The following is a 25065-nucleotide window of genomic DNA, read 5'->3' on the forward strand; positions in this document are numbered from 1 at the left end:
GTTAATGCATTAACTAAGGTTAACTAATGAGACCTTATTGTAAAGCATTACCTGTTGTTCTTTATAATTCTTTTGCACTTTAATCAGTTTGAAACATTTGTGTACTTTACTTTTTTTTTTTTTTGTGTATTTATTTATAGTATTTAAACATTCAGTTATTTTTGTTATAAGAAAAAAGTTATTAAACCTGTTATAATATATTATGGCTACACTTTTTTGCAACCAAATTTCAATATCATAATAATAACCTATACTGTGTTAAAAGCTTGTAAATTTGAAAAAAAGGATACTGTCATATGCCTACATGACATGCAACAATATAATAATAAGGAAAGCACATATTATTGGAAAACTGACTTTATTGAAATCTTTCACAGAGTTAGTTGTGAATGTAGTGCACCATGCATACTGCACAATGCATACGTGAGATTAAGACACCATTGCGCCAGCAGTCTCTGTGTATGCGCACGAGTATGCTGGTCACAGAAACAAGACCCGTCGCCATATGTACCAATACGATAGCAGCCACCTCATGACAACCGTTCTGTACATCTAATATTTACATTGTTTTGTACCAACACACCTTGGATAAAGACAGCTTCGGAATGGTGGAAATAGGGAGGGAGCTAAAAGTAGATATCCCAAGAGTCGTTTGACATACAATCACAGAGGAACTATTGCTCTTGTTTTCAAGTTCAGGCCATCGCCTATCAAGAACAGACTCATTCATACACACCCTTTTTTTTTTTACACCTTTTACTGACTGACACGACATTTTGTACTCTTTCATCCAACTCCAATAATAATAATAATATATTAGATTACCATGTTCAGCACCCACACATTCAAACGTGTACTTACTCATCATGAACCGTTTGCTCAACATGTTTTCGCCTGTGCTACACAAATGGCAGTGATTGTTTACTGTCCAGTTCAGCTGTTAGACCCATCAGGGATTATTGCTCATCTGATCATATTTGTTCCCCTCCTCTGCAACTCATGCATAAACCCTAAGCCATCGATCTGAGAGAGAGGTTCGTCCAAATAAATTAACCAAAACTTAAACTCTCCCAGCGAGACAAGTTGTGTCAAGTCCACACATCAAGGCTGGCACCTTTCCACAGGTGGCTGGTGATAAGTCACGAAGGAAGAGTGGATTAAGGAGAAAATTCCTGAAAAATAAATAAAAAAAGTACAATTCCATACACCATGAAACAGTCTTCTAAATCCACTTTACCGCTGTAAAACTGTGACAAGAATTAGTCAGGCTCTCTCCATCTGAGACTGACACACAGATCCTCTTTGGCCTGATTAAAAACAAATCATCCCTTCTTGCAATTTGCTTTGGCAGGAAAGTGCCTGCAAAAATAAACGCAGAAGTCATTCAGCATCTGCCATTTAGTATTATGTATTTCCATTGCATAATACACAGGCCTGCTCCATATGCCAGGTCCAGTGTAACGGCGCCCCCTAAAGTCCTGCACATGTAAGAGCATGAAAGAAGCGACACTAAAAATGGTGTGGTTTGCGCACACACACACACACACACACACACACACACACACACACACAAATCCCAAAATGATATCCATCCTGAGTTTGTTGAAAACTAATGTCCACTCTGTGCATTTAAAACAGCAAAGGGAACGTGTGAATGGACGTAACTGCCAGTATGCAAATGTGCAAATAATGTTAATAAGCAGATGCAGTTGACTGATCAATCCATGTGTGATGAAATGTCATGCATGTCTCATGGTCGCTGTATTAATACTCAATCAGACATGCTTCTCTGTCTAGTATTCTGTCACACATTAGTGAATTAGTCTCTGCCTCTTTTCTCTTTCTTTGAAGCACAACAACATGTTCAGCTGTGAGTTGGCCAAGGCCTTCAATAAGACAGGAACTTGGCTTTTCAGTTAGATGTTTTTGTCTTCTTGCTCTGGAGCGCTTACGTGAGTGTTTGCATTAGTCTGATGGGAAAAACTTGTCTTTTGTTCATCAGCATGAAATTAAAAAATAAATCCACAGGTCCACAATCTGCCCAGCGTCGTGCCAGCGCTGTCGCAGCGGCCCAGTTTCTGTGCGGGAACATCAGTTACACCTTATACAAACTACCAGGACCGGTCAAAGCGAGTTGTCCATTGCCCATGTCACTAACTTCGTCTTCTAAAAGCCCTGATACGTCTGCGTTGGGAATGCTGTCATGATAGCTGCTGAAGCTAATGTTGTCCTCCTTCAGCTCGATGGTCCAGAACGGGGCGTTCAGCTTGCGGTTCTGGTATTCTCTGTAAGTGTACACACCACCGACCACTGCCAAAAGAGCAATGACAACTATGATGATGACGGCCAGGATAATGATGTTGAACTGGTTCCACGGGAGAGGAGTCACGGTGGTGGTGGTGGTGTTCGGGGTGGAGCTGCCCAGGCTGCTCAGCAAAGTTGTGGAGAAGGTGGTGAATTGTGCTGTAGCATTGGGACTGGAGGTCATGGTGGTGTAGTGAAACCAGTGGGTAGTGGTTGAAGGAGTAGTGTGGGCGACTATGGACAGGGCAAGAGAGAGAGAAGGACAGTTTGAGACAATGTGCATCTAATAAAATAGAACATGAATTAAGTCATGAATTAAACTCCAGTGACTTTTTTCTGCTGAATATGATCTTTAAATGTTGTTTACAGTGTTTTATTGAATGCAATAAGAAAAGACTGAACAGTGACATAGCAAGAAAACGAAATGTCTCTGTGGGCTGCATGCAGAAAACAAATTTCTAGTTTAGTGTGATTTATAAACAAGTAGCTTGTTTTTTTTGACGAATCACGCAGGAAAAAAAACCTCACAAGGTACTTTTTTGAATCAGTCTGAACGTCTGACTCACTCACCGAACTGAAAGTGTCATTACCTCGAAACAAAGCAAATTTTATGAACTTAAAGGAGTTGTTGATGTCTTTTTTTCTTCAGTCGTAAAGAACTGTTTTTTTGAGGAAAACATATTCAAGATTTCTCTCCATATAGTGGACTAATATGGTGCCCCTGAGTTTGAACTTCAAAAATGCAGTTTAAATGCAGCTTCAAATGGCTCTAAATGATCCCAGCTGAGGAAGAAGTGTCTTATCTAGTGAAACGATCAGTTATTTTCTAAAAAAAAATGACAACTTACGTATTTTTTAACCTCAAACGCTCGTCTTGTCTAGATCAACAGAATGAATTACATTTCAGAAAAAGTAACTAAATAATGCAATTAGTCACTTTTTTTAATGGAGTAACGCAATATTGTAATGCATTACTTTTAAAAGTAACTTTCCCCAACACTGATCATTACTGACTGAAATAATATTAGTAAGTTCTTAAGAAATTGACACTTTTGTAATTTCTTATTATTTTAGTATTTGTATTATTTAAATGTTTAAAAAAAAAATTCATCAATAATAGGAATAACATTTAAATTGATATTTATAATGCTACAAAAGGATTCTATTCAATATAAATGTGGATTCTTTTGGACTTTTTGGACTTTATTTATCAAAGAATCCCATGGGGAAAAAAATATTTAAAGCACTGTAAAGTAAGTGAAAAACAGAGCAAAACATAGAGTAAGGGAAGAAAAGGAAGAAAGCAAGAGCAGGGGGATGAAAAACAGTGAGAGCAGCAAAACAGTTCCATGTGGAGCCCTGATCTAGTGTAATGCAGAGAACAGATGCTGCATACTGGTAGAAGGTTCACAGGCAGGAGCGATTCCATCTGTTCAGTAGAACAGACAATGTCAGACCATACGCACTGTACATAAAGACTGAAAACTTACCTTTTATATACTATTATAGTACTTAGTCATATTTAGAATTATCTTCAACTTTCAGATTCAAATTTTAGTTCACATTTTAATAATTGCATGTGCTTTTTTATTAGTTTTATGAAAAATATTTCTATTTAGTTTAAATTTGAATACTTTATTTCAGTTAGTTGGCAAGGCGACATTTCCAATTAATCTTAAGAATAACGTTCTTCAAATAATATTTATATTTTATTTTATTACAGCTGGTATTTCAGTTAAGAAATACGGAAACGTTTTAGTTTTGTTTTATGTTAACAATAACACTCTGTCATTACAAGAAACACTTTATCAGAGACATTTAAGCCATTGTTGGAAGCTCAATACTGAAATTCAATATGTTGCCTTTTGGAGCTCCATTAGTGTTCCTCTACAACGGGACGTCATCAGTGAGCGGCAACATGGTTGTTCTGTAGCAGCAGAACATCTGGAGCAGAGCTCAGACAGGCCGAAATGGAAGGATTTATTATTTTTGGCCGAGTGGAAAGATTGACGAAAAAGAGAGTGTGGATTTAGCTGACTTGCTGGAGTGATAAATCACTCTTTTCTTCTTCCTCTCTCTTTCATATATTCACCCTGTGGTCCAAGCTCACCGTTTGGCAGCCCGTGTCAGCCTGCCTGTGGGAATGTACGATCTGTCCTCTTTACAGTATGCCACTGATAGAATCAGCAAGGTACAGACGGATGTTGTGAGTCAGAACACTGATCTGGGATTAGTCATTCTACAACACATCCTCTCTTCCCCTCTCAGAAAACCACAGTCACATAACACGCAAGCACTTAAACTCTATAAATATTTGCTTAAATATATTAATATCAAAAGTTCAGCGCTTTCCTGTTCACACAGTCTACACAGCAGGGGTGGATAACATCAATGTCATGCATTTAAATATGTTGCAATATCATAAGTTAATCACAACTGAAACTACACCAAATGCATGAGAAAGCGACTCATGCATGTGTCCACGAGAAAGAGTTAACCTGTGGGATCGGTTTCAACCTCTTTCAACTAGTTCACTTCACTTTTCTTTAGAACTGAAGTAGCTCTGACTGCACTGACAAATGATGGTTTCAGAGACACAGCTTTAACTAAACTGTTGAAAATGGTATGAATGAACTGCAGCAATGTATCGACATGGCTCTAATTTCCCCCGACTGCAGCCAAAAATCACTAGAGGTTTTGCTAGTGCAGTCTCTCACCTGTAGGAGTGCAGTTCCTGGCGAGCGCGTCCCCTCTGAAGCCCTCTGCGCAGCGTTCGCAGTGCGGCCCCGTAGTGTTGTTGATGCAGCTCAGACAGTGGCCCGTGTCCGGGTGACAGGTCCGAGGGGATATGCGGGGGTCTCCATTCCCGCTGCAGTTACAGGGAAGGCAGATGCTGTCGGCGTTGTAGTAGCCATCACTACACTGCTCACAGTTGGGACCCTGGTACCCCGGCCTGCACTGGACACAGAAAGGCTGGCCGTTGGAGTCTAAACACATACAGACAAAAACAAGGTTTAAGGTTTTAGACTAAATTCACTCTTTCAAAACAGGATGAATTAGAAAATTCACACAGGATCATTTCACTGAAACAAACAAAGGACTTTGCTAAGACAAAGAGTTTGTTTCATTCATTTGCCACCAGATGGCAGAATCCTTTAAGGATCTTGAGGACAGCGTGAAGGGAAACTGAGGTCTTTGTTTAGCCTATATTCAGCTGTCAGATGAACTTTTAACCTCCAATCATTTTATAAACGTGTTAGCACAAATATTTTTTTCATTTGCATTTGATTGCAGACCAAGAAATCAACAATGCAAATATGTGACCCTGGACCACAAAACCAGGGTATATTTGTAGCAATAGCCACCAATACATTGTATAGGTCAAAATTACCGTTTTTTTTTTTTTATTATTTATGCCAAACATCATTAGGATATTAAGTAAAGATCATGTTCCATGAAGATATTTTGTAAATTTTCTATTGTAAATATATCAGAACTTAATTTTTGATTAGTAATATGCATTGCTAAGAACTTCATTTGGACAACTTTAAAGGTGATTTTCTTTTTTTTTTTGCACCCTCACATTCCAGATTTCACCAAATAGTTGTACCTCGACCAAATATTGTCCTGTCCTAACAAACCATTCATCCATGAAAAGTTTATTTATTCAGCTTTGAGATAATGTATAAATCTAAAACATAAAAAAAATTACCCTTATGACTGGTTTTGTGGTAAATGGTCACCTACGGTCTATGAAAAGGGCTGATATATATATATGAAGACACTCGTTGCCATGCACACAAAGAAAAAAACTACTGCCTACAGTCTTCAAAAACACATGTGCTTCAAAACCTGCTTTTCTTGAGGATGACACATACTGCAGATAAGCATCTTTTCCTTTTGTCTGATAACATAACTGATGTTTGTCATGTCAAAGAGTGAGAAAAGAATATAGAATGTTTTAGAAATTAGCCAGATGTCCACAGGGAATGGTACTGAAGCACATATGAAAAGTGTATACTGTAAATGTCTTGTTTTTTTAAAATTTCTAGTGCAGCTAAAAACACAAAAATGTTAATTAAGTTTTAACTGTTCCATATTCATAGGATAGAAATGTCACTTGAAGGGTGGATACTGAAAGTAGACGCATAGTGTGACCTGCCACTGCAATTAAATTGCTTGCAACCTAATTTGAAGTCATAAAATCAGCATGATGATTATATGACTACTGGGAAAGCACTGAGGAACTACCTAGAAATTCATAGTGTATTGTTTGTGTTTTCTAAAGTACTTGTACTTGATTATTTTCAAGAGCAATATCACACATTGTGGGACATTTCAGTGCCTGACACTACGGAAATGAGTTGTCATCTAGTGCTCATATAAAATGATTGCTTTCTGTGGAGAAAAAATAAGAGATGATCCAAAAAAGGCAATTTTTAAAGTCATTAATGAGCACAGCAGCCTCAACCAAATCTGGTTTCTCTCTCTATTTCTTTTGGCAGAACTAATTGGCAGGCAATTTTTTTTTTTTTTTTTTTTTTTTGCATTTTCTTAACTGAATTTTTGGAGAGATTTTGAGGTTGCTCTCCCAGAGCATGTATTTCCATGATTCTTTAATGAACAGAAGGTTTAAATGAGCTGGATTTTCGTTGAGTATCCTTTGTAAAATCATAAATGATTAACTTAACACATCATTGTTGAGTAAAAGTATCAATTTCTTTAAAAGAACATTTTGAATAACAGGATGGCCTTACAATCATTGACAGCCCAGTTATCAGAGGCAACTCTCCCTTCATAAAAAAAAAAATAAATAAATACTGCACTCATCCCAGTATACATGGAAAAATACATTAGTTCAAAACTAGAACGAATCGATTTTATAACCTGGCCCAAAGTCGCAGAGGTAAAATAAAAGGAAAGTAAGAGGGAAGAACTTACGAGGAGGAAGAGGAAAGAAGAAAGGGACAGTTAAAGCAAAAACCATGTTGAGCCATACAAGAAGAGAGAGAGACGCTGTAAGACAGACTGTACGCAGTACCTGCTGTGAATCAAATATATCTAGCAGAGAGGCAATTTTTATGTTACATACGGAGAAGGGCAGTGAATCAGGGGGCTCTACGGCCCTCCTATCTTCATTTGCCCAGACTCAGCACCTGCATATGGCCGACAGCAGGATATAAAACCCAACTCTTCAGGCAGTGATGTACACCCAGGGAATACTACGCTAGAAGGACCAATTTTCCACATTTCTCAAGCATGAGGGCAATAACCATCATGGTAAGATAATGACACAATGAAAAAAGGGAGAAAGACTGAAGCAGAAAAGTGCCCATTTAGATATATATCATCACGACAGCGTAAAAAAAAAAAAAAAAATCATGTAAGGACAAAGAGCTTGAGCTCCTCTGAACTCTTTGAACTTAAAACGATTATTGTAATACAGAATTAAGAACATTTACACAAATTAAATGAACAAGAGAATGAAAATACAAAGAGAAACAGAGCTGTTGGTGGTCAGAGTGGAATCAATGTAAACACACACAGAGACACACAAAGACTTCTTTTGTTTGGTCTCACCTGTATGTGTTTATTCCAAAAAGCAGTTTTTCCCGATTCTTTCGGCGGCAGCAAAAACTAAAGGACTGCTTAGCAGTGCAGATGTCCCAACATGTTAAAGCCTACAAAGATTTCCGGCGACACAAAACGTATGCTTCCTCCTGTAGCTGTGACTCGGACTCGTGACGATAATGTCTGACATGAGGCTAGTCAATGTTTAACCATCTCATAATTGTACTGCCGGCAGGAGCTTCGGTAGCGTAGTGACTTTTACCTTGTTGCTTTTTCGGCGTCACAAGTGTACACACACAGACGCACGCAACGTTTGACGCACAAGCTCAAACAGGTATGGACATGCTCAAGGGCTACAGGCTTTCCAATAGTTTCCACACTTCCTGACCACAGTGAGAACAAAAAACTCACAAATGAAATAATACAGTTCAGAATAAAGAGTATTGAATGTACAATAATATAATATGGTAAGGGAGTCAAATTACTCTTCTGCTCCCTACATATGTGTATATTTCTGTCTTATATTTTCATGATTTAATGAACAGTCTGCTCATTTTAACAGCTCACTGTATGTTTCACTCTCCCAACTCTCTGTCTATCACAAGGGTGGACATAAAGAAAACAGCAGTGGCAAATAGCAGACTTTTCACAGACATCAAAGCTGAATCAAAGCTGAAGATCTGGTGGAATAAAGCAGGCGACTTCATCAAAATTAGAGCAACTGACACTATGGTAGATAACAAGCCAACCAGTGCAAGGTCATTTCCAATGCAAATTCAGCCAGCATATGCAAATCAAACACGCACTTCACTAAGGAAATCCAGTATTGGCAAGGACAGCAGAGAGGTTTCTGTTCAAAAGGTGCCAATTGTAAAGAAAAAAGACATTACAAAATGCTGAAGAAATTTCAGTTGAGAATGACTGAATGAGTATCTAAACTACACTCACAAGCCAGTTAAATCCTACAGAGACTGTGGAGGTTTTAGCAGTTTTCTTAAAATAAATGAGGTGTCTACAAAGTAACCGTAAGCTGATGACAAATACAATACACACACACTATTCAAAAAGTTTGTGGTCGGTAAGATCTTATGTTTTTAATTTAAAATCTCATGCTCAACAAGGCTGTATTTATTTAATAAAAATACTGTAAAAAAAACAGCAATATTGTAAAATATTATTATAATTTAAAATAGCTAGAATGGAATCTTTATAAAATTATATATTATTATAATATAACATTTTTTATTTAGAACTGACCTGAATAAGATATTTCACGTAGAAGACGCTTACATATAGTACACAAGAAAAAATAATCATTGAATTTATAAAAATGGCCCTGTTCAGAAGTTTACATACTCTTGATTCTTAATACTGTGTTGTTACCTGAATGATCCACAGCTGTGTTTTCTGTTTAGTGATAGTCGTTCATGAGTCCCTTGTTTGTCCTGAACAGTTAAACTGACTGCTGTTCTTCAGAAAAATTCTTCAGGTCCCTCAAATTCTTTGGGTTTTCACCATTTTTGTTTATTTGAAACCTTTCCAGCAAAGACTGAATAATCTTGAGATCCATCTTTTCACCCTAAGGACAACTGAAGGACTCATATGCAACTAGTACAGAAGGTCCAAATGCTCACTGATGCTCCAGAAGGAAACAATGCATTAAGAGCCAGGGGTATAAACTTTTGAACAGACTGAAGATTTTTCTTATTTTGTCTAAATATTATATTTTTTTCATTTTGTACTGCCCTTTAGAAGCTACAGAAGATACTTACATGTTTCCCAGAAGACAAAATGAGTTAAATTTACTAGTGTTGGGTTCGAGTCCACCTAAGTCGAGTCTGAGTCTTTAACTAATCGAGTCCGAGTCCAAAATGGGCTGAGTCGGACTCAAGTCCGAGTCCCAAAGGGCCGAGTCCGAGGAAATAGTACTGTTTATCAGTATCTTTACATTGTTTTAACCCAAACTCAGTACTGGAAGGCCTATGTCTTACAGAGTTTAGCTCCAGCCCCAATTAGACACACCTGAAACAGCTAATCAAGCTCTTACTAGGCATACTAGAAACTAGTTTTGTTTTTGGCGGCCTGTTTTAATTTTAGTTTTAGTCTAGTCTTTGTGTGAAGCTGTCATTTTGGTTTTTATTCGTTTTAGTCATGTTCATACTCTTTTTAGTCTAGTCAAGTTTCAGTTGACTAAAAGTCTGAGTATTTTAGTCTTATTTTAGTCAGAATTATCCATGACAATTTCGTCTAGTTTTAGTCAATGAAAACTGATGACATTTTAGTCTAGTTTTAGTCAATGAAAATTTTATTTTAGTGTGACAAAACTAGCTACAGTATTTGGCCAACAAGGGATGCTTAGCAGTGTTGGGCAAGTTACTTCCAAAATGTAATACATTATATATTACTAGTTACTGTCTTTTAAAAAGAATTAGTTACATTACAATATTACTGTCTCTGAATTGTAATGTGTTACACTACTTTTGAGTTACTTTCACCAAAATAGTATGTGTGTGCGTGAGGAGCCGGCGCGATCGAACAGCGGAAACAAACAACAAAAAAATACTCAGTCAGCGTGTTTACTTTTATTTCTGTCATCTTGTTTTTCTTCCCGTGAACTTTCGACGAGCGCTGCGCCACACAAACCAAACTTAGCAGCGTTTTTATTCGTCAACAATATTACATTATACATTTAATTATAGTCATCATCACACGACTAGCATTTGCGTTGCGTCCCGTCTCGTTTTCGTCACGTGATAAAGGCTCGTTGACGACGATATTTAGTCATAATTTTCGTTGACGAAAGCAACACTACTAGAAACCCCCGGCAGGTGTGTTGGGGCAAGTTGGAGCTAAACCAAGGCGGGGCGGATCTAGAAAATAATTTCTAGGGTGGCAAAGGGGTGGCATGGGGTCTATGAGGGGTGGCAACACCAAAGCAAGCCCCCATGCATAGTTTGGGATTTATAGTCTGAGATACACAGCTGTGTTCACAAATATTGCATTACCATTAGGTAATCATCTACTGTTTAAAATGAAAAATAAATAACATTACAATATCCATCATGGAACCAAGTCAATACACAACATAAAAAGCTTCAACAGGTTATAAATATTTCTGAGCTTGTATCACTAAAGAAGACATGAAGTTCTATTAAAATTACATAGACTACTTAGATTGTATAAATCACGTTTTAGCGCAAGTTTAAGAGCAACAAAAACGTTTGAATTTCCTAACATTAGAAACAAATACAATAATATCAAAGCACTGAAACTGGATCAGTTTTGAAAACAATGTTTGATTTTCTATTATTAATAGAGGTGGAAATGTCTGTAATCACCCAGAACACACTATCAACCATGTACTCTAGCAACATCCCAGCAACTGCATAGCAAGAGCCTTTCACCCAGAATATCCTATCTGACCAAACTATTTATGTTTTTAAACAAGACTTTAAGACAAGCCAGCATACATTTGTCTATCAAACGTTTCAATCTAGTTATTACAGGTGTTCTTAAATGCTTACACACAATTTAAATGCACTGATGACTTTCCTGCCAGTGAACACTCACGAGATCAATAACACTGTAACAAAAACAGACACAGATGTATAAATCAGCAATTAACTTTTGGGAAAAAAAATGATTTTCATGTTACTACTGTAAAGTAATCTTGCAGTAGATAATAATCACTAGAAAAGTTCAAATAACAAAGAATTGTATATGAACTTGGTATGCCACAATACCACATTACAGTCCAGGAAAAAGAATAAAAATAATAATAATGCACATTTTTCTGCACATCTGGCCAAATTTCATTACAGTATACAGTACTATAGTAGTTTCTTGGTCTTCTGACACAATACTATATCTCTAGGCAGTCATTTCTCAGTTCTGCAAAAACTAAGTACACATACTGTAAAAAAAATGGTTACAGATCAAAATTTGACAGTCACACATTTATAACTGTACGTGTGCTACACTTTACTATACATACAGAGTAGTGAAATTTCCATAAACTGATGTACTGTATGTGTAACTTATTTTAGTTGGCACATTTTCCCGAACCATTCATTCAGTTCTCAAAACAAAGACACATTTCTCAAAAAGTTTAACAATGAGTTAAACTATGTTAAACATTAGCAAAACTGATGACACATCAATCAGAATCTCTGCATCCTAACAACGGCGAGAGGAGAGAGCTGAACGAATCAACACAGGAATTTATACTTGTTAACAATCGAAAACTGCAATACGACTAGATTCTTACCTAACTCTGCTATCAGTTTCCGTGATCGGCATCTTCTTATTGATTTCACGTTATTGTTTTTGTCAGATTTGGCAAAAAGGCCTATATCCATGATGAAAGTGGCGCGAGCGGTCGGAGAATCGGATCACAAATAATGACTCTCAGACATATCAGGACAGGATTAGATTTCTCAGAGGACAAGTTAGCTGAGAAGCAGTAATTATTATCTGATTTACGAACAAATGTAAAAACAATTTGTTAATGAACTGGGCCGCGCTTTGTGTTTTTGACTCAAAAAGAACCGTTCATAAGAGTCATTTGTTAATTTGCATCTAACTATCGTGAACTGTTTATTGAAAAACGTGTTTTTGCCATTATTTTGCCTTAAACCGTCATCACTGCTGCTGTAGCACATGAAACACTGCTTTCATTTATATTTTATTCTGTGATAATTCTGGGGTGGCAGGTGGGGTGGCAGAGCTTTTTCTTACGGGGGCAGTTGCCACGCCGTGCCACCCCGGTAGATCCGCCCCTGAACCAAGGCCCAGGACCAAGTTTAGGCACACCGGTTTTTAACCTTTACAACTATAAAAACCCAATGTCACTTGAAATGTAAGAAAAGCAAACCTCTAGTGAATCTTGATTTTTGATTTCACGACATCTCATAATTAGTGTCCTGTTCTGCTTAGCAAACTTAGTCACGTAACAGAAGTTATGGCTGACTCATGTATGGTGACATATTTCAGAGTGAAACAGGTTTTTAGAATGTGAAAAATGATTCATCCTTATAGTAAACGTATAAATTCAAAGGTGCGGGTAAAGGTGTAGGTGTCTTGGTGAATGGGACCCTAAAAGCAGAAAATGCACCTCTTTTATTTCTGATTGTGGCTGTCTGTGTTTTGAAATGAGAAAATGAGGCTGTGAGGGATAAACCTAGTCTTTAGTGTATAAAGCCCTACATATACTTTCCATAAGTCACAGCAAACTCACACCTGTTTTATTTTTGAATGCATTTATAGTTACATTAATTACAATAAATGACATTATACACTCTTAAAAATAAAGGTGCTTTAAAAGGTTCTTCACAGCGATGCCATTGAAGAAACATTTTTGGTTCCGCAAAGAACCATTCAATCAAATGTTCTTTAAAGAACCATCTCTTTGTTACCTTTTTATAATCTAAAGAACCTTCTTTTGCCACAAAGAACCTTTTGTGAAACAGAAAGCTTCTTCAGCTGTTAAAGGTTCTTTATGGAACCATTTAGACAAAAAAGGTTCTTCTATGGCATCGTGAAGCACCTTTGTTTTTAAGAGTGTATAAGGAATAATTGATGATGAGCCATTGAATTATTAGAAAATCATGCACACCCAAGGTGGATTTGGACCCATAAAAACTACTGCTGCAAATATGTTAGAAAAAATATTTTTCTCTGAAGCTAGAAACTGCCACCATGTTTAAAAAATAATAAGACTTTCACTACAGCAAAAACTAATCAACTTATTTGAAGACAAGTAAACACTCCAAGTATTACTTACAAGCAAAAGGATAAATAAATATATTAATCAAAAATACAAATAAAATAATATAAACAAACCAGACATTTTTTAAAAATAGAATTTTTAGATTTTTAAAGTTTTTTTTAGGTAGGTCTATCTAAAGGTCACTACAGAAATAGACTATATAGACATTTCATGAAGTAATAAATGTTACATAAAACTGAAAAATCTTTACTGTGTACAAATAAAGATGATTCTTATTCTTATTAAAGTTAATAAGTGATTCAGTCAAGAGTGAAAAGTGAGTGATTTTCTCTTTTTCTTTTGTTGTTTGATTGATATTTATGACGTGGTCGGCGGCTGCAGGATTACGCTGCTGTTGCTTTAAGATCTGACGCACAGATCAAATATTTTGACGTATCAGTATTTCTCCCAACTGTTCAGGTTTCTCTAAGACAAAACCAACTTCATTTACATGAATAGTCTCCAAGATGAGCATGTGTGTAGCAATAACAGAACCTATTAGAAGCAAAAGAGAACTTGGCATTCGCACACTGATTGAGAGGCGTGTTCTGCGAGTGCGCTTTGAGTGTGTGCGCACATAAAGGCTTTCAAATAGCCTACTGGACAAGACTTAAAAACATGCAAACACTAAATATAATTTTCGTGATAATGCATCAAGTCAGTTACATTTCCGACAGCTGTCCCTGGACTCAGATGGACTCGGAATATTTTCAAGAGTCCGAAAGGCTCGAGTCCGAGTCAAGTCCAAGTAAAAATGTCTGAGTTGCCTAAAAACTGTACTCGAGACCGGACTCGAGTCTGAGTACCCCAACTCTAAAATTTACCCTGATCTTCAAATTCAAAAGGTTTTCACCCCTTAATGCATTGTGTTTCCTTATGAAACATCAGTGAGCAGTGTTGGGGAAAGTTACTTCTAAAAGTAATGCATTACAATTTTGCATTACTCCCTGAAAAAGTAACTAATTACATTACTTAGTTACTTTTCATGGAAAGTGATGCGTTACGTTACTTTTGCATTACCTTTTAAATCATCACTCTTCAGCTATAAAAAATGAAACACAAATGTTAGTTTATCTAAAGTCATTTTTGCTTATTACTATGGTTGAATTGCATCATCGAAGGTCAGCAGCAAAGACATTGGTTAATAAAATGGGATTAAATACATAAAGGATATGTGTTTTAACATATTTAATTATTGCAGGGTTACGTTCGCATCTCACTGTTTTTATTCATTTTGAGGAATACTGAATCTGTTTTTTGTGAGTGAGATGAATTAATGCATGTTCAAATTTAGTCTAAAATACAGTAACATTATGTTTACTCCTAATTTCTTGACAGGAGACTTGTCAATCAATAAATCGGTAAAAAAGTAACTGCCGTTACGTATTTGAAAAAGTAACTCAGATATTTTCTTAGAAATTCAAAAGTAATGCATTACTTTACTAGATACTTGAAAAAAGTAATATTATTACGTAGCTCGCGTTACTTGTAATGCGATACCCCCAACACTGTCAGTGAGCATTTGAACCTTCTGAAATAGTTGCACGAGTCCCATAGTTGTCATTAGTGTGAAAAGATGGATCTTAAAATCATATAGTCTCTGTTGGAAAGGGTTCAAATACACAAAAATGCTGAAATACCCAAAGAATTTGTGGGACCTGAAAGATTTTTCTGAAGAACAATGCACAGTTTAACTGTTCAGGACTCATGAAAAAAAAATCCCAATCCCAAATCTGCCAAATGTAAAATAATAAACATTTGGCAGATTCTGCAAGGTGTATGTAAACTTCTGACCTCATTCTGTACATAGAACATTATGAAATATTCAGGAAAATATTCAGAGAGCTGTGAATAAAGTTATCTTTCAACTGATAAAAATAATTGATAGAATATTTTTAATTTTAATTTTCAAAATCCAGATGAAATAATGCCATTGTTTCCCATGAAAATTTACAAATAATGACTGACAGCTGCTTTGGAACAGACATTTACAACTGCATTTACATATTCATAAGACTCTGTAAGAGAGACCTGTAAAAAACAACCTTATTAAACCAAGAAATATGGTTTAATATGTACAGTATTGAAATATTAAGACTTGCACAATCCCTGAGCTGTCAAAAGACAGTTTAATAATTCCAGATTTCAAAAACTCATCCACCTAGTTCATCAAACAATAAGCACTACACAGCTACATGAATTTATCATGGCAGATGTGAGAGCTTCATCTGCGCCTGTCAATTTTGCTCCACTTACAGGGTTTCACCAAATCATGTTTGTGTGTTTTTGGAGACCTCATGGGTTTTGATTTAACAGTGCACAACAGGAAGTGTCAAGGCCATGTCACGGTAACAATAGGAGGTATTAATAATGACTTGTTCATTGTTCAGGACAACTGATTTCACATAGTCACTGAGACAGCTTACATTTGTTAATTCAGACGATGCTATATGGACAAACAAAGAATTACTGAAGCAAAATAAATCCAACCATTTATAGAGATCAAATAACTGACTTCAGAGTGTTTGCTCTACATGACTTGAATTCGGAAAAGCAACTTCAAAATTTGTTTTGTTCGCCTGCTGCAGAGACTCTTACTGTGATGGAAAAGTTCATACAACAGAAGGGGTCAGAGGGGGACAGCTGAACTACAACATACAATGGCTGCTGTATGACACCTACCTATTGTGTACATCACTGCACCCATCGATTTTCTATGCCAGGGACTTTATGATGAAAATGTGTCCCTAAAAAAATTATTATTTTTTTTTTACATTTTACATACAAACAGTAAAGGGAACCCCAGGCATTAAAACTTGTATAGCTTAAAATAATGTAAATGATGTCTCTTACTGAAACATATAGTAGAAAACCAATGAAAGATTAACGTTATTTAAAAAATCCACAACATCATTTTATACATATTTTGAACTATGGTGGGTGCCATTATTTTGATGACATGAAATGGTTGCACTGGTGCTACCTGTTGCTATTTTTACCACAACACAACTCAGAAAATAAAATACTGATGCAATGACCACAGCTACTGAAACAGCTTAAAGGTGGTGATGGATATAGGTGTAGGCTTAAACCAAATGCCATGCCATCTATTTTTTTCCCAAAAGGATTCTAAACGCTCTGGATATTGAGTGAAATTAACGCTGAGAAACTCATGACAAGCGTCGCCATGTTTACATCTAGTGTTTTTGTCTCTCAAAGGTATCAGGGCTGAAGAGGATAGAACAAAGACATGGGTCTTTGGGAAGTTTTATTTGTCCACGAACATCTTCAGATTCTTTTCCGTTAGTAAAGCAGTGAAGACTTATAATGCTTCTCTTGTCGCCCTTCTACTGAAACTTACAACCAAAAGCCGAACAATGTGGTCATTGTATCAGTATTTTATTTTCCGGTAAAAATAGCAACAGGTAGTGCCAGTAGCACAGAGTACAACCATTTCACGTCATTGAAATAATGCCGCCACCTATAGTCCAAAATATGTTTAAAACAATATGGATTTTTTAAATAATGTAAATCTTTCATGGGTTTTCTACTATATATTTCAGTGAGACACATGATTTACGTTATATTAATACATACAAGTCTTAATACCCGTGGTTCCCTTTAAGGCACTCAAGGTCATACCAATCATTATCAATCAGTAACATCTGTAAAAATTCTAGCAACCTCAGTTTTATATGGTTACATTTATTCTGACCAAGGTTTTTTTAAATTTAATTAGCCATTGGTTTCCCATAGTAGCAAGCATACTTTTAAATCATGATAAACACAGTTAAAACAACACATAATGGTACCTCAGTACCATGGTATAAATATAACTTCATGGTTTTATAGGTAGCCTATTTGTATGAAAAACGGTAGTCTAAAAACATTCAGTATAAATGCACACATGCTATAGCTTAATCACAAATACATACATACTATAATTATATGCCATAATCACAATAAAAATGGAGTTTTAAGCTTTTTTTAGATGTATGATTTTAAGTGTAATAAGAAATGTTTATTAAACATCAAATCAGCATATTAGAATTATTTATGAAGGATGTGACACTGAAAACTGAATAAACAGGAAAAAATTACATTTTAAAATATACTCAAATGGAAAACAATTTAACTAAAAGTGGTAGTGTATATTGGTTAAAACAGTTAGGCTGCTCATATTTCATGAAAACAGTGATAGATTTTTTTCCCTAAAACTTCTTGATGAATAGAATGTTCAAGAACAGCATTTATTTGAAACATAAATCTTTTGTAAAGCATTTATTCATTTCTTCTCTTGCTAAGAATAGTGTTAATAATGTATTTATGCATAGTATTTTGTATTTTGTTAGTGGAATTTTCCTTGGTGGGTTGTGTTACACAAAAAAACCCACAGTACTTTATGCGGCACCATGCAAATGAAACAAACTCGCATATTTACACTCAACTCTGGTGTTAGAGTTTGCTGTGATGAGATCCAAGCAAAGAGCTTCTGGCTGTGAGTGCTGAGGGATGCATCCAGACTGTAGATGACCACGGACACAATGAGAGGAAGAGAGAAAAAGAGTCCCTGAGCACCAGTCGGACGGTGAGTAAAACTGGATTTGTGTTATGAGCGGTCTGCTGTTTCCACGCTCTCACTAATACTAAATATTGGGTATCTGATTTCACGACTGTGCTTTAAATTTGATCTTTTAAATAGCGATATCACACCAACCCAGAGCAAAAATATGTAGTGTTAACTACACTGATGCCAAGGGCACATCTTTATGATCAGGGCAATTAAATGAAAAGTTGATAAAGAAGCTTTCTGACTTTGTTCCATCACTTAAATCCTAAGAGAGCAGTATAAAGCTCGCCAAGATACAGGTTAAAAGGTTTATCTTTTATTTGGTTTATGGCACTGGCACTCAGGGTTAATACAGTAACAGTTTCTAAATTGAAAACACAGCAACAGCAGGGCAGGAAGCGTGCAAACGGGTGCAACTGCTCATTATACCTGCAACCCACCTAGAGCTGCATCAGTCTCTCAGATGCTGAGACCTCAACCAGCAACCCTTCAGCAGCAGAGCTAATGCCTCCCATAGTGCAGTGCAGCATGTAAACTAATGATCTAAGCCATGTGCTCTGCTCTTGTGCTGAGTGACCTTTCCAGCAGCACATGTGCGAATTAATCACTTCCATCCTCTTGCTGATGCTTGACATTATGATATATTTCCATTGTTTAGATCCCAGTAAAACACAGTTTCCCCAAGTACGCTCTATAGAGACGTCCAGTGTAATCTAGAGGCCGCCTGACGGTACATTCAGCTCTTCAGGGAGTTTGGTTAATAAAAGTGTGGTCTTGATGAGTAAATGAGGAATTCATTTAACACTTGTGTGCTCCCCTGTACCTCATCAGGCTGCATCATCAGGGATTTACGGGCAGAATAAAATAAGGTCTGTCGTCTAATCAGCCTCTGTCCTGACTGTGCTGGTTATTAGCATTCCATTACCATAATCACTAATCCTCAAAGGCTGAACCTGTAGTTCCCATATCAGTGTGGGCCGCTTTTCGGATACAGGCGTGATGATGAACACTCTCTTTTTTGCACACACTTTTCTCATTAAATACTATGAAAGGAAGCTTTATGATTGAGGAGTCAAGCCATATTAAATATTCATTAGTTACATTTTGTCAGACTATGTATAATTTCAAAACTGTTTATTAGTTGCTTCTCCAAATCAACTACAGAAACACTGGAAAAGAGGGAGAGATAGTAAGAGCTCTGAGCAGGCATGTAAGCTTGCTCTTAAATCACATGTAAGAGCCTCTATTATACAGACGTGTCTTGAGTTACGCTGATGTGTCTCAGTTGGCAGTATTTGCATAAATATAACTGCCAACCAGCTGATAATTATAAAACGTATATGCTAGTGTATAACTTGATTAATAATGCCTCTATCAAGAAGAAAAATGTATGTTCTCCAACTGCAAACAGTGCAAATGCAGTTGCAATGCTAAATACACATCAAGAACTAAGATGGAACTGTTTACACAGCCATATTGCTATTCAGTGGAATAAGACAACGGTAGTTATGCAAATATTAATGGCTAGATATAAGATATTACTGTGTTTTTTCAAATGACAGTTTAATCAAGGTGGGGGTGAATCTTGGAAAGGCAATTAGCATCTTGGATAACAGTTGTGCCTGAAAAGCAGTTTACCCCCCAGATTAGTTTTATGACCATCATTTTCTAGAGCCAAATGCAAACAAAGACTGTAAAGGCCTGCAAAACCCACACCGCAAATAAGACCAGATGACTCAAATCCCAAAGCAGGTAATTGTGAGTATGGCACTATGGCAGAAAGTGTTAATCAAGGCGCTGATTGCCAGTGCTTTTGTGAAAACAGTTGCTTCTGATTTAGAAACATGGCTAATGGACATTACATATCAAACAAATAATGTAGCCATAAAATCAACATTATTTTTTTTTCTTGACGCACTCTAGTTCACAGAGACCGAGAAAGCGCATCCTGTTTGCTTTCAATATTTTTCAAAAGTGCAATGTTTTGTTGTTATTTTGAGTGCACACAAATAAATGTAGAGTCTTTATAAATTCAAAAGATGTATTACTTGTATCTGTATGACCAAAAATGTCAGAGTATTTTAAGAGCAAGCGACCACACCGGCGCCTCCATCTGTCATGCAGTGAGCGCACTACTGTGCACAGACATTTCAATAGCGCACATTTTTCTAGGTTAAGTTTGAGCGACCAAGTAAAGTTGCTACTACTTACATACAGTATTTCAGATGATAAGGCAAGCTATATTTGAAGTCGATGAAAGATAGGTGTGCGTTTGGATGTCCTGCCTATTGTATTGTATACCACATAGATAGACGTTAACTATCTGTCCTTCAGGGACTGTGTGACTTCGCCACTTTCTGTGGATTTTATTTATTTATTTTTTTTTCTGCGACTAAGTGACTAATAAAATTTGATTTAGTCAACTATTACAGGGCAGCCCTAATAAAAAATAAAAAATGTTTAAGCATTAAATCAACATTTTAGAGTGATTTCTGAAAGATTATGTGATGCTGAAGAAAATATAGCTTTGCCATAACAGAAATAAATGACATTTTCATATAAATTAAAATATAAAACTGATATTTTACACTGTAATACTATTTCACAATATTTTTTATACGGTTTTTGGTGTATTTATGCTACACCAAAATAAATGCAGCCTTGAATCTTTGAATATTTATTAATTTATTTGTTATTTATTCTTTTTTTTTTTTTTTTAAAGATTGTGACTAATTCTTATAGTGCACGTTATAATGTTCCTCTTGTTACACAAAAACAGCAGCTACACAGTGTGGCTACATTTGTGATGTACCCTACTGTAAACACTGAACACATACCTTCCCTTTTGCTGGTCTACACGGTATTTATCCATTGTCAGGTCCTACCTTACATCAGCTTGCAAGGCTACAAGAACAATGCTGCAGTCAGCAAACCCAGAGACCCCTCCTCAGATCGACAAAACAATATCACGCAATTCCTCACAAACATGCGGCAAATAAAATCAGCCTACAGAAATAGAGCACTGTGGGACTGAGCAAAACACTTTCTGAATAAGACACAAGAAACACCCTCATCCGTTCTCACCTTTACAGTATATTTCATAAACATATCCTGTGAAGGTTTTGTTCAGAGTGAAGGCACAGAGAGGAGAGAAAAAAGTTTCCAGTTTCACTTTCACTTAAAATAAACCTCTCTTTTCTTAAAAGTCTCAGTTCACCCACCCAGAAATTCAGAGAGCAGGCGGATGGCCAGAATGATGCAAGATACATAATCCAAAACAGATGAGAAGGGGGTTCTCAGCATATCCCAGATATGGAAATCTCCTACAGCAGTGGCCAATAAGAGCTCAATAATAAAGTTAGCAGGATATGCTAACGTGGGCTACGCTAGCCTGATGTGCATGTGGGAAGGACTCACCGAGCTTACAGCTGCCTGTGGAGGTGACACTGGAGCAGGGGCAGGGGATGCAGGGCTCTGACACAGGGGAAACGGGCCTTCGGTAGAAATTATACCTGCACTTCTCACAGCTGGGTCCTTCGGTGTTGCCTTGGCAGTTCACGCAGTTGCCTGAAAGAGCAGGGGGAGGGAGAGAGGGTTGAGTAAACAGACCCGTAGCTGTGACTGACAGGACTTTGGTCCAGTGAGGTTGACGAAAGGGAAACGGAGTTCAACGGTGCTAATAAACAAGGTAGACATAACAAACCTGAAGTATGGGAGGGAGAAAACGAAAAGAAAAAACAGCGAGATCAAACAAACCTACTTCTAGGGAACGTGCAGATCTGCCACAGATGAAGAAAAAGGAAGGAACTTTCTCAGACCCTGCCAGAGCATGTGCAAATCTAATGACAAAATACTAACAGGGAGTTGCGAAAACAAAAAAAACGCATTAAAACTTGAATGAGCTCTTTTTGTGTGTGCCAGTAACATTCAAGTGAACTCTTTATGAGTTGAGAGGTTTGAACTGCTTTTATTTAATTAATTTGAAATGGTGTTTGAAAGCCAAGTGAAAAGAGAACACTTCAGCAAGTGATTGCATAACCACAGAGGAAGTACGAGAAACCACACACACACGCATTGAATGGCATTCCTCTGATTATTATGCAACAAGCCCAACCTGACATATGCATCAGTAGTGCAGTTTCTAATTGGGAACAAGTGACCAGCTGAAAACTGTTGTAAGTGATGAATGAGAGTCATGAATTCCTGAGAGAAAAAGCAAATACACTGTACAGAAATAATTGAGCGGAATGAAACAGCAGAAGGAAGGGATGAGTGAGGATTGTTGTTCTGGAGCTGGAACAGGATCTGACAGAATTTTCACATGTGACAGTGATCCTCTGATTCACATGCTGATGAACACCTGTGCTACTGATGTCAAAAAAAGATTTCTCTCTTGTACATCAGCCTTCTTGTTCTTGCTGTTCTTTTATCTTGTTTTTTGGCCCTACTTATGTACACAAAGTATGAATGTCACTGTAGTAGATATAGCAAACTATAAAACCAAGAAAGACAGTGTTGGGCATGTTACTTTAAAAATTAATTAGTTGGAGTTACTAGTTCTTGTACTCTTGTACTCTAGTTACTGTACTTCTCACAAATAGTAACTGAGTTAGTTACATCATTATAAAAGTAACTAATTACCAGGGAAAGTAACTATTGTGTTACTTTAAAAAAAAAAAGTTCAAATATGTTAAATAACTTGGATGCCCCCAATATTAAATATGTTAAAGGGTCATGAAACCCCTCTGTTTCAGCACTGGTTAGTTCTCACCATATTTTTGAAAAATGCTGCAAAAGTGGGCGTGGTGCGCTGCGGAGCGGAGGGGGAAGAGGGGAGAGAGTCAACTTCAGGTTCAAACAGTTTCATTTCACTCCCATTGAGTTAACAACACAAATAAATGCACAGGCATTTGCACTCCGCATCGAAAACATATATATGAACGCGCTGTTGCACCTCTATTAACTTTTAAGGCTTATTTGGTGGCATTTATAATCCTTTTGATGGGCTGCGTTAAGGAGTTGTAAAAACCGCAATTACACTCACCTTATGAATGAATCGTGTTTGTGCCGAACTTTACTTACAAAGCAAACAAAAACCAACACTCTCCTTCAATCCATTAACGTTTCTCTCAGTTATTGTACGCAATCTCACAGTCTGAAGCGTCTGTCATAGCAAATCAACACGCGCTGTTGTGAATAATTAGGCGAAGCGTCTTCTCATAGGATAAGAACGCACAGCCTAATGAATAATTATGAGACACTGACGCGTCATCGATGTACTATAGTCCACTGCCACGTCACAAACTGTGACGTTGGCACAATGTAGATTTTAAACCCGGAAGATGAAAATAGAGCAAAAAGGCTCAAAAACAACCAGTTTTCTCCAACAATTAAAATTAATGGATGCTAACATTGTCATATATGATGTGCAACACAAACACCTCTGCTCAAATCTCAGAAAAAGTAGTCTGGGGTTTCATGAACCTTTAAATGATTAAAATATTGTACACTAATCTACACTATTTTAATGTTGCTGTGGGACAATGTAAGAGACAGCTTCCAGGGGCTAATTATCACTTTATTGGGGTTGCTTCAACCCTCAGACATAAAAAACACCCTGTGGCAACACTCCTAAACCTTCTGGGGTCTTGTTTTTTCTTGATGACCGTATCGTTTGCAACTGCAAAGGGTCTACTCTTATTTGTGTACAGTCATAATAGCAACAAAACAATGTGCTTTTGTAAAATAAGGAAAATATACAGGGTGTGCTTTCTGCCATTTCGGTCTCCATCACCTCTCTTGAAAACCGCTTGAAAACACTTCAGTGAGCTCAATTATAGTAACAGCGCATTTTATTGTCAGTAATGGTAACGGCGTTGTAATGTGGGAAACAGTAATTTGTTTGATTACTCGTTACTTAAAGTATTTATAATGCCATTATTCCCATCATTGGAAATACAGCAGAAAAAATAAAGTTAAAGATTTGGAATAAAATGAGTAAATGATAACAGAATTTTCATTTTTGGATGAACTATCCCTTTGAAATGACAAAGATAAGTGAAGACTGCATAATATCCAAGCCAGTGCCTCTCGGCCTGATATTTTGTTATTTAATGCAAAAAAATTAATTACATTTACATTTCTAATAGGACTGCATGGTCATAGCTAAACTGATAATCATGATTGTTTTGCTCAAAATATAAATCACTCATATTGGCTCAATATAAACCACAATCATTAATCATTACTGTTTTCATTTACATTTCATCAGAATGACTGCACCTTCATGTAAGCACAAACAAAGACACTCAACTCATTCGCAGGGTTTATTTTACTTAATCTAGTTTCCCATTATATTTATAATTTACATCAACACACTTTCTTCATTATAACGATGACAGCTGGTAAAACGATGACAGTTTTTGCTCTCCTGCGTCAGCAGCACCACACACATCTTAGTACTCTTGTGAATTTGTTAAAAGAAATTATTAAATAAAGTTGTTAATTTTGTTTTTTTTTGCACACAAAAAGTATTCTCATAGCTTCATAACATTACGGTTGAGCAACTGATGTCACGTGGAGCATTTTAATAATGTCCTTTATACTGCCTTTCTGGGCCTTGTCAGTGAGTTGGTGTCTATACAGGGTCAGAAAGCTCTCGGATTTTATAAAAATATCTTAATTTGTGTTCAGAAGATGAGCGGATGTCTTACGGGTTTGGAACGACATGAGGGTGGGTAATTAATGACATAATTCTCATATTTGGGTGAAATATCCTTTTAAACAATTGGTGGAAAACGCATCCATATAGGAAAAGCTTTCAGGGATTTAGACACTTGACATCTGGCAACCA

General features: G+C 36.7%; 1 protein-coding gene across 1 annotated transcript in view; it reads right to left on the reverse strand.

Annotated features, from left to right (window-relative positions):
* Positions 1-341: 341 nt before the first annotated feature.
* The window catches only part of si:dkey-220k22.1 (multiple epidermal growth factor-like domains protein 9), an 83129-nt gene continuing 58405 nt past the window's right edge, over positions 342-25065 (reverse strand). The window contains exons 4-6 of the mRNA XM_051110371.1: positions 21630-21779; positions 5022-5291; positions 342-2538 (exon numbers count right to left, since the gene is read on the reverse strand). Of these exons, the coding sequence (XP_050966328.1) occupies positions 2096-2538; positions 5022-5291; positions 21630-21779 (863 nt within the window). The 3' untranslated portion in view covers positions 342-2095. The remainder of the gene's footprint in view (positions 2539-5021; positions 5292-21629; positions 21780-25065) is intronic.

The sequence above is a fragment of the Labeo rohita genome, chromosome 5 (genome assembly GCF_022985175.1).
Source record: "Labeo rohita strain BAU-BD-2019 chromosome 5, IGBB_LRoh.1.0, whole genome shotgun sequence".
Taxonomy (NCBI): domain Eukaryota; kingdom Metazoa; phylum Chordata; class Actinopteri; order Cypriniformes; family Cyprinidae; genus Labeo; species Labeo rohita.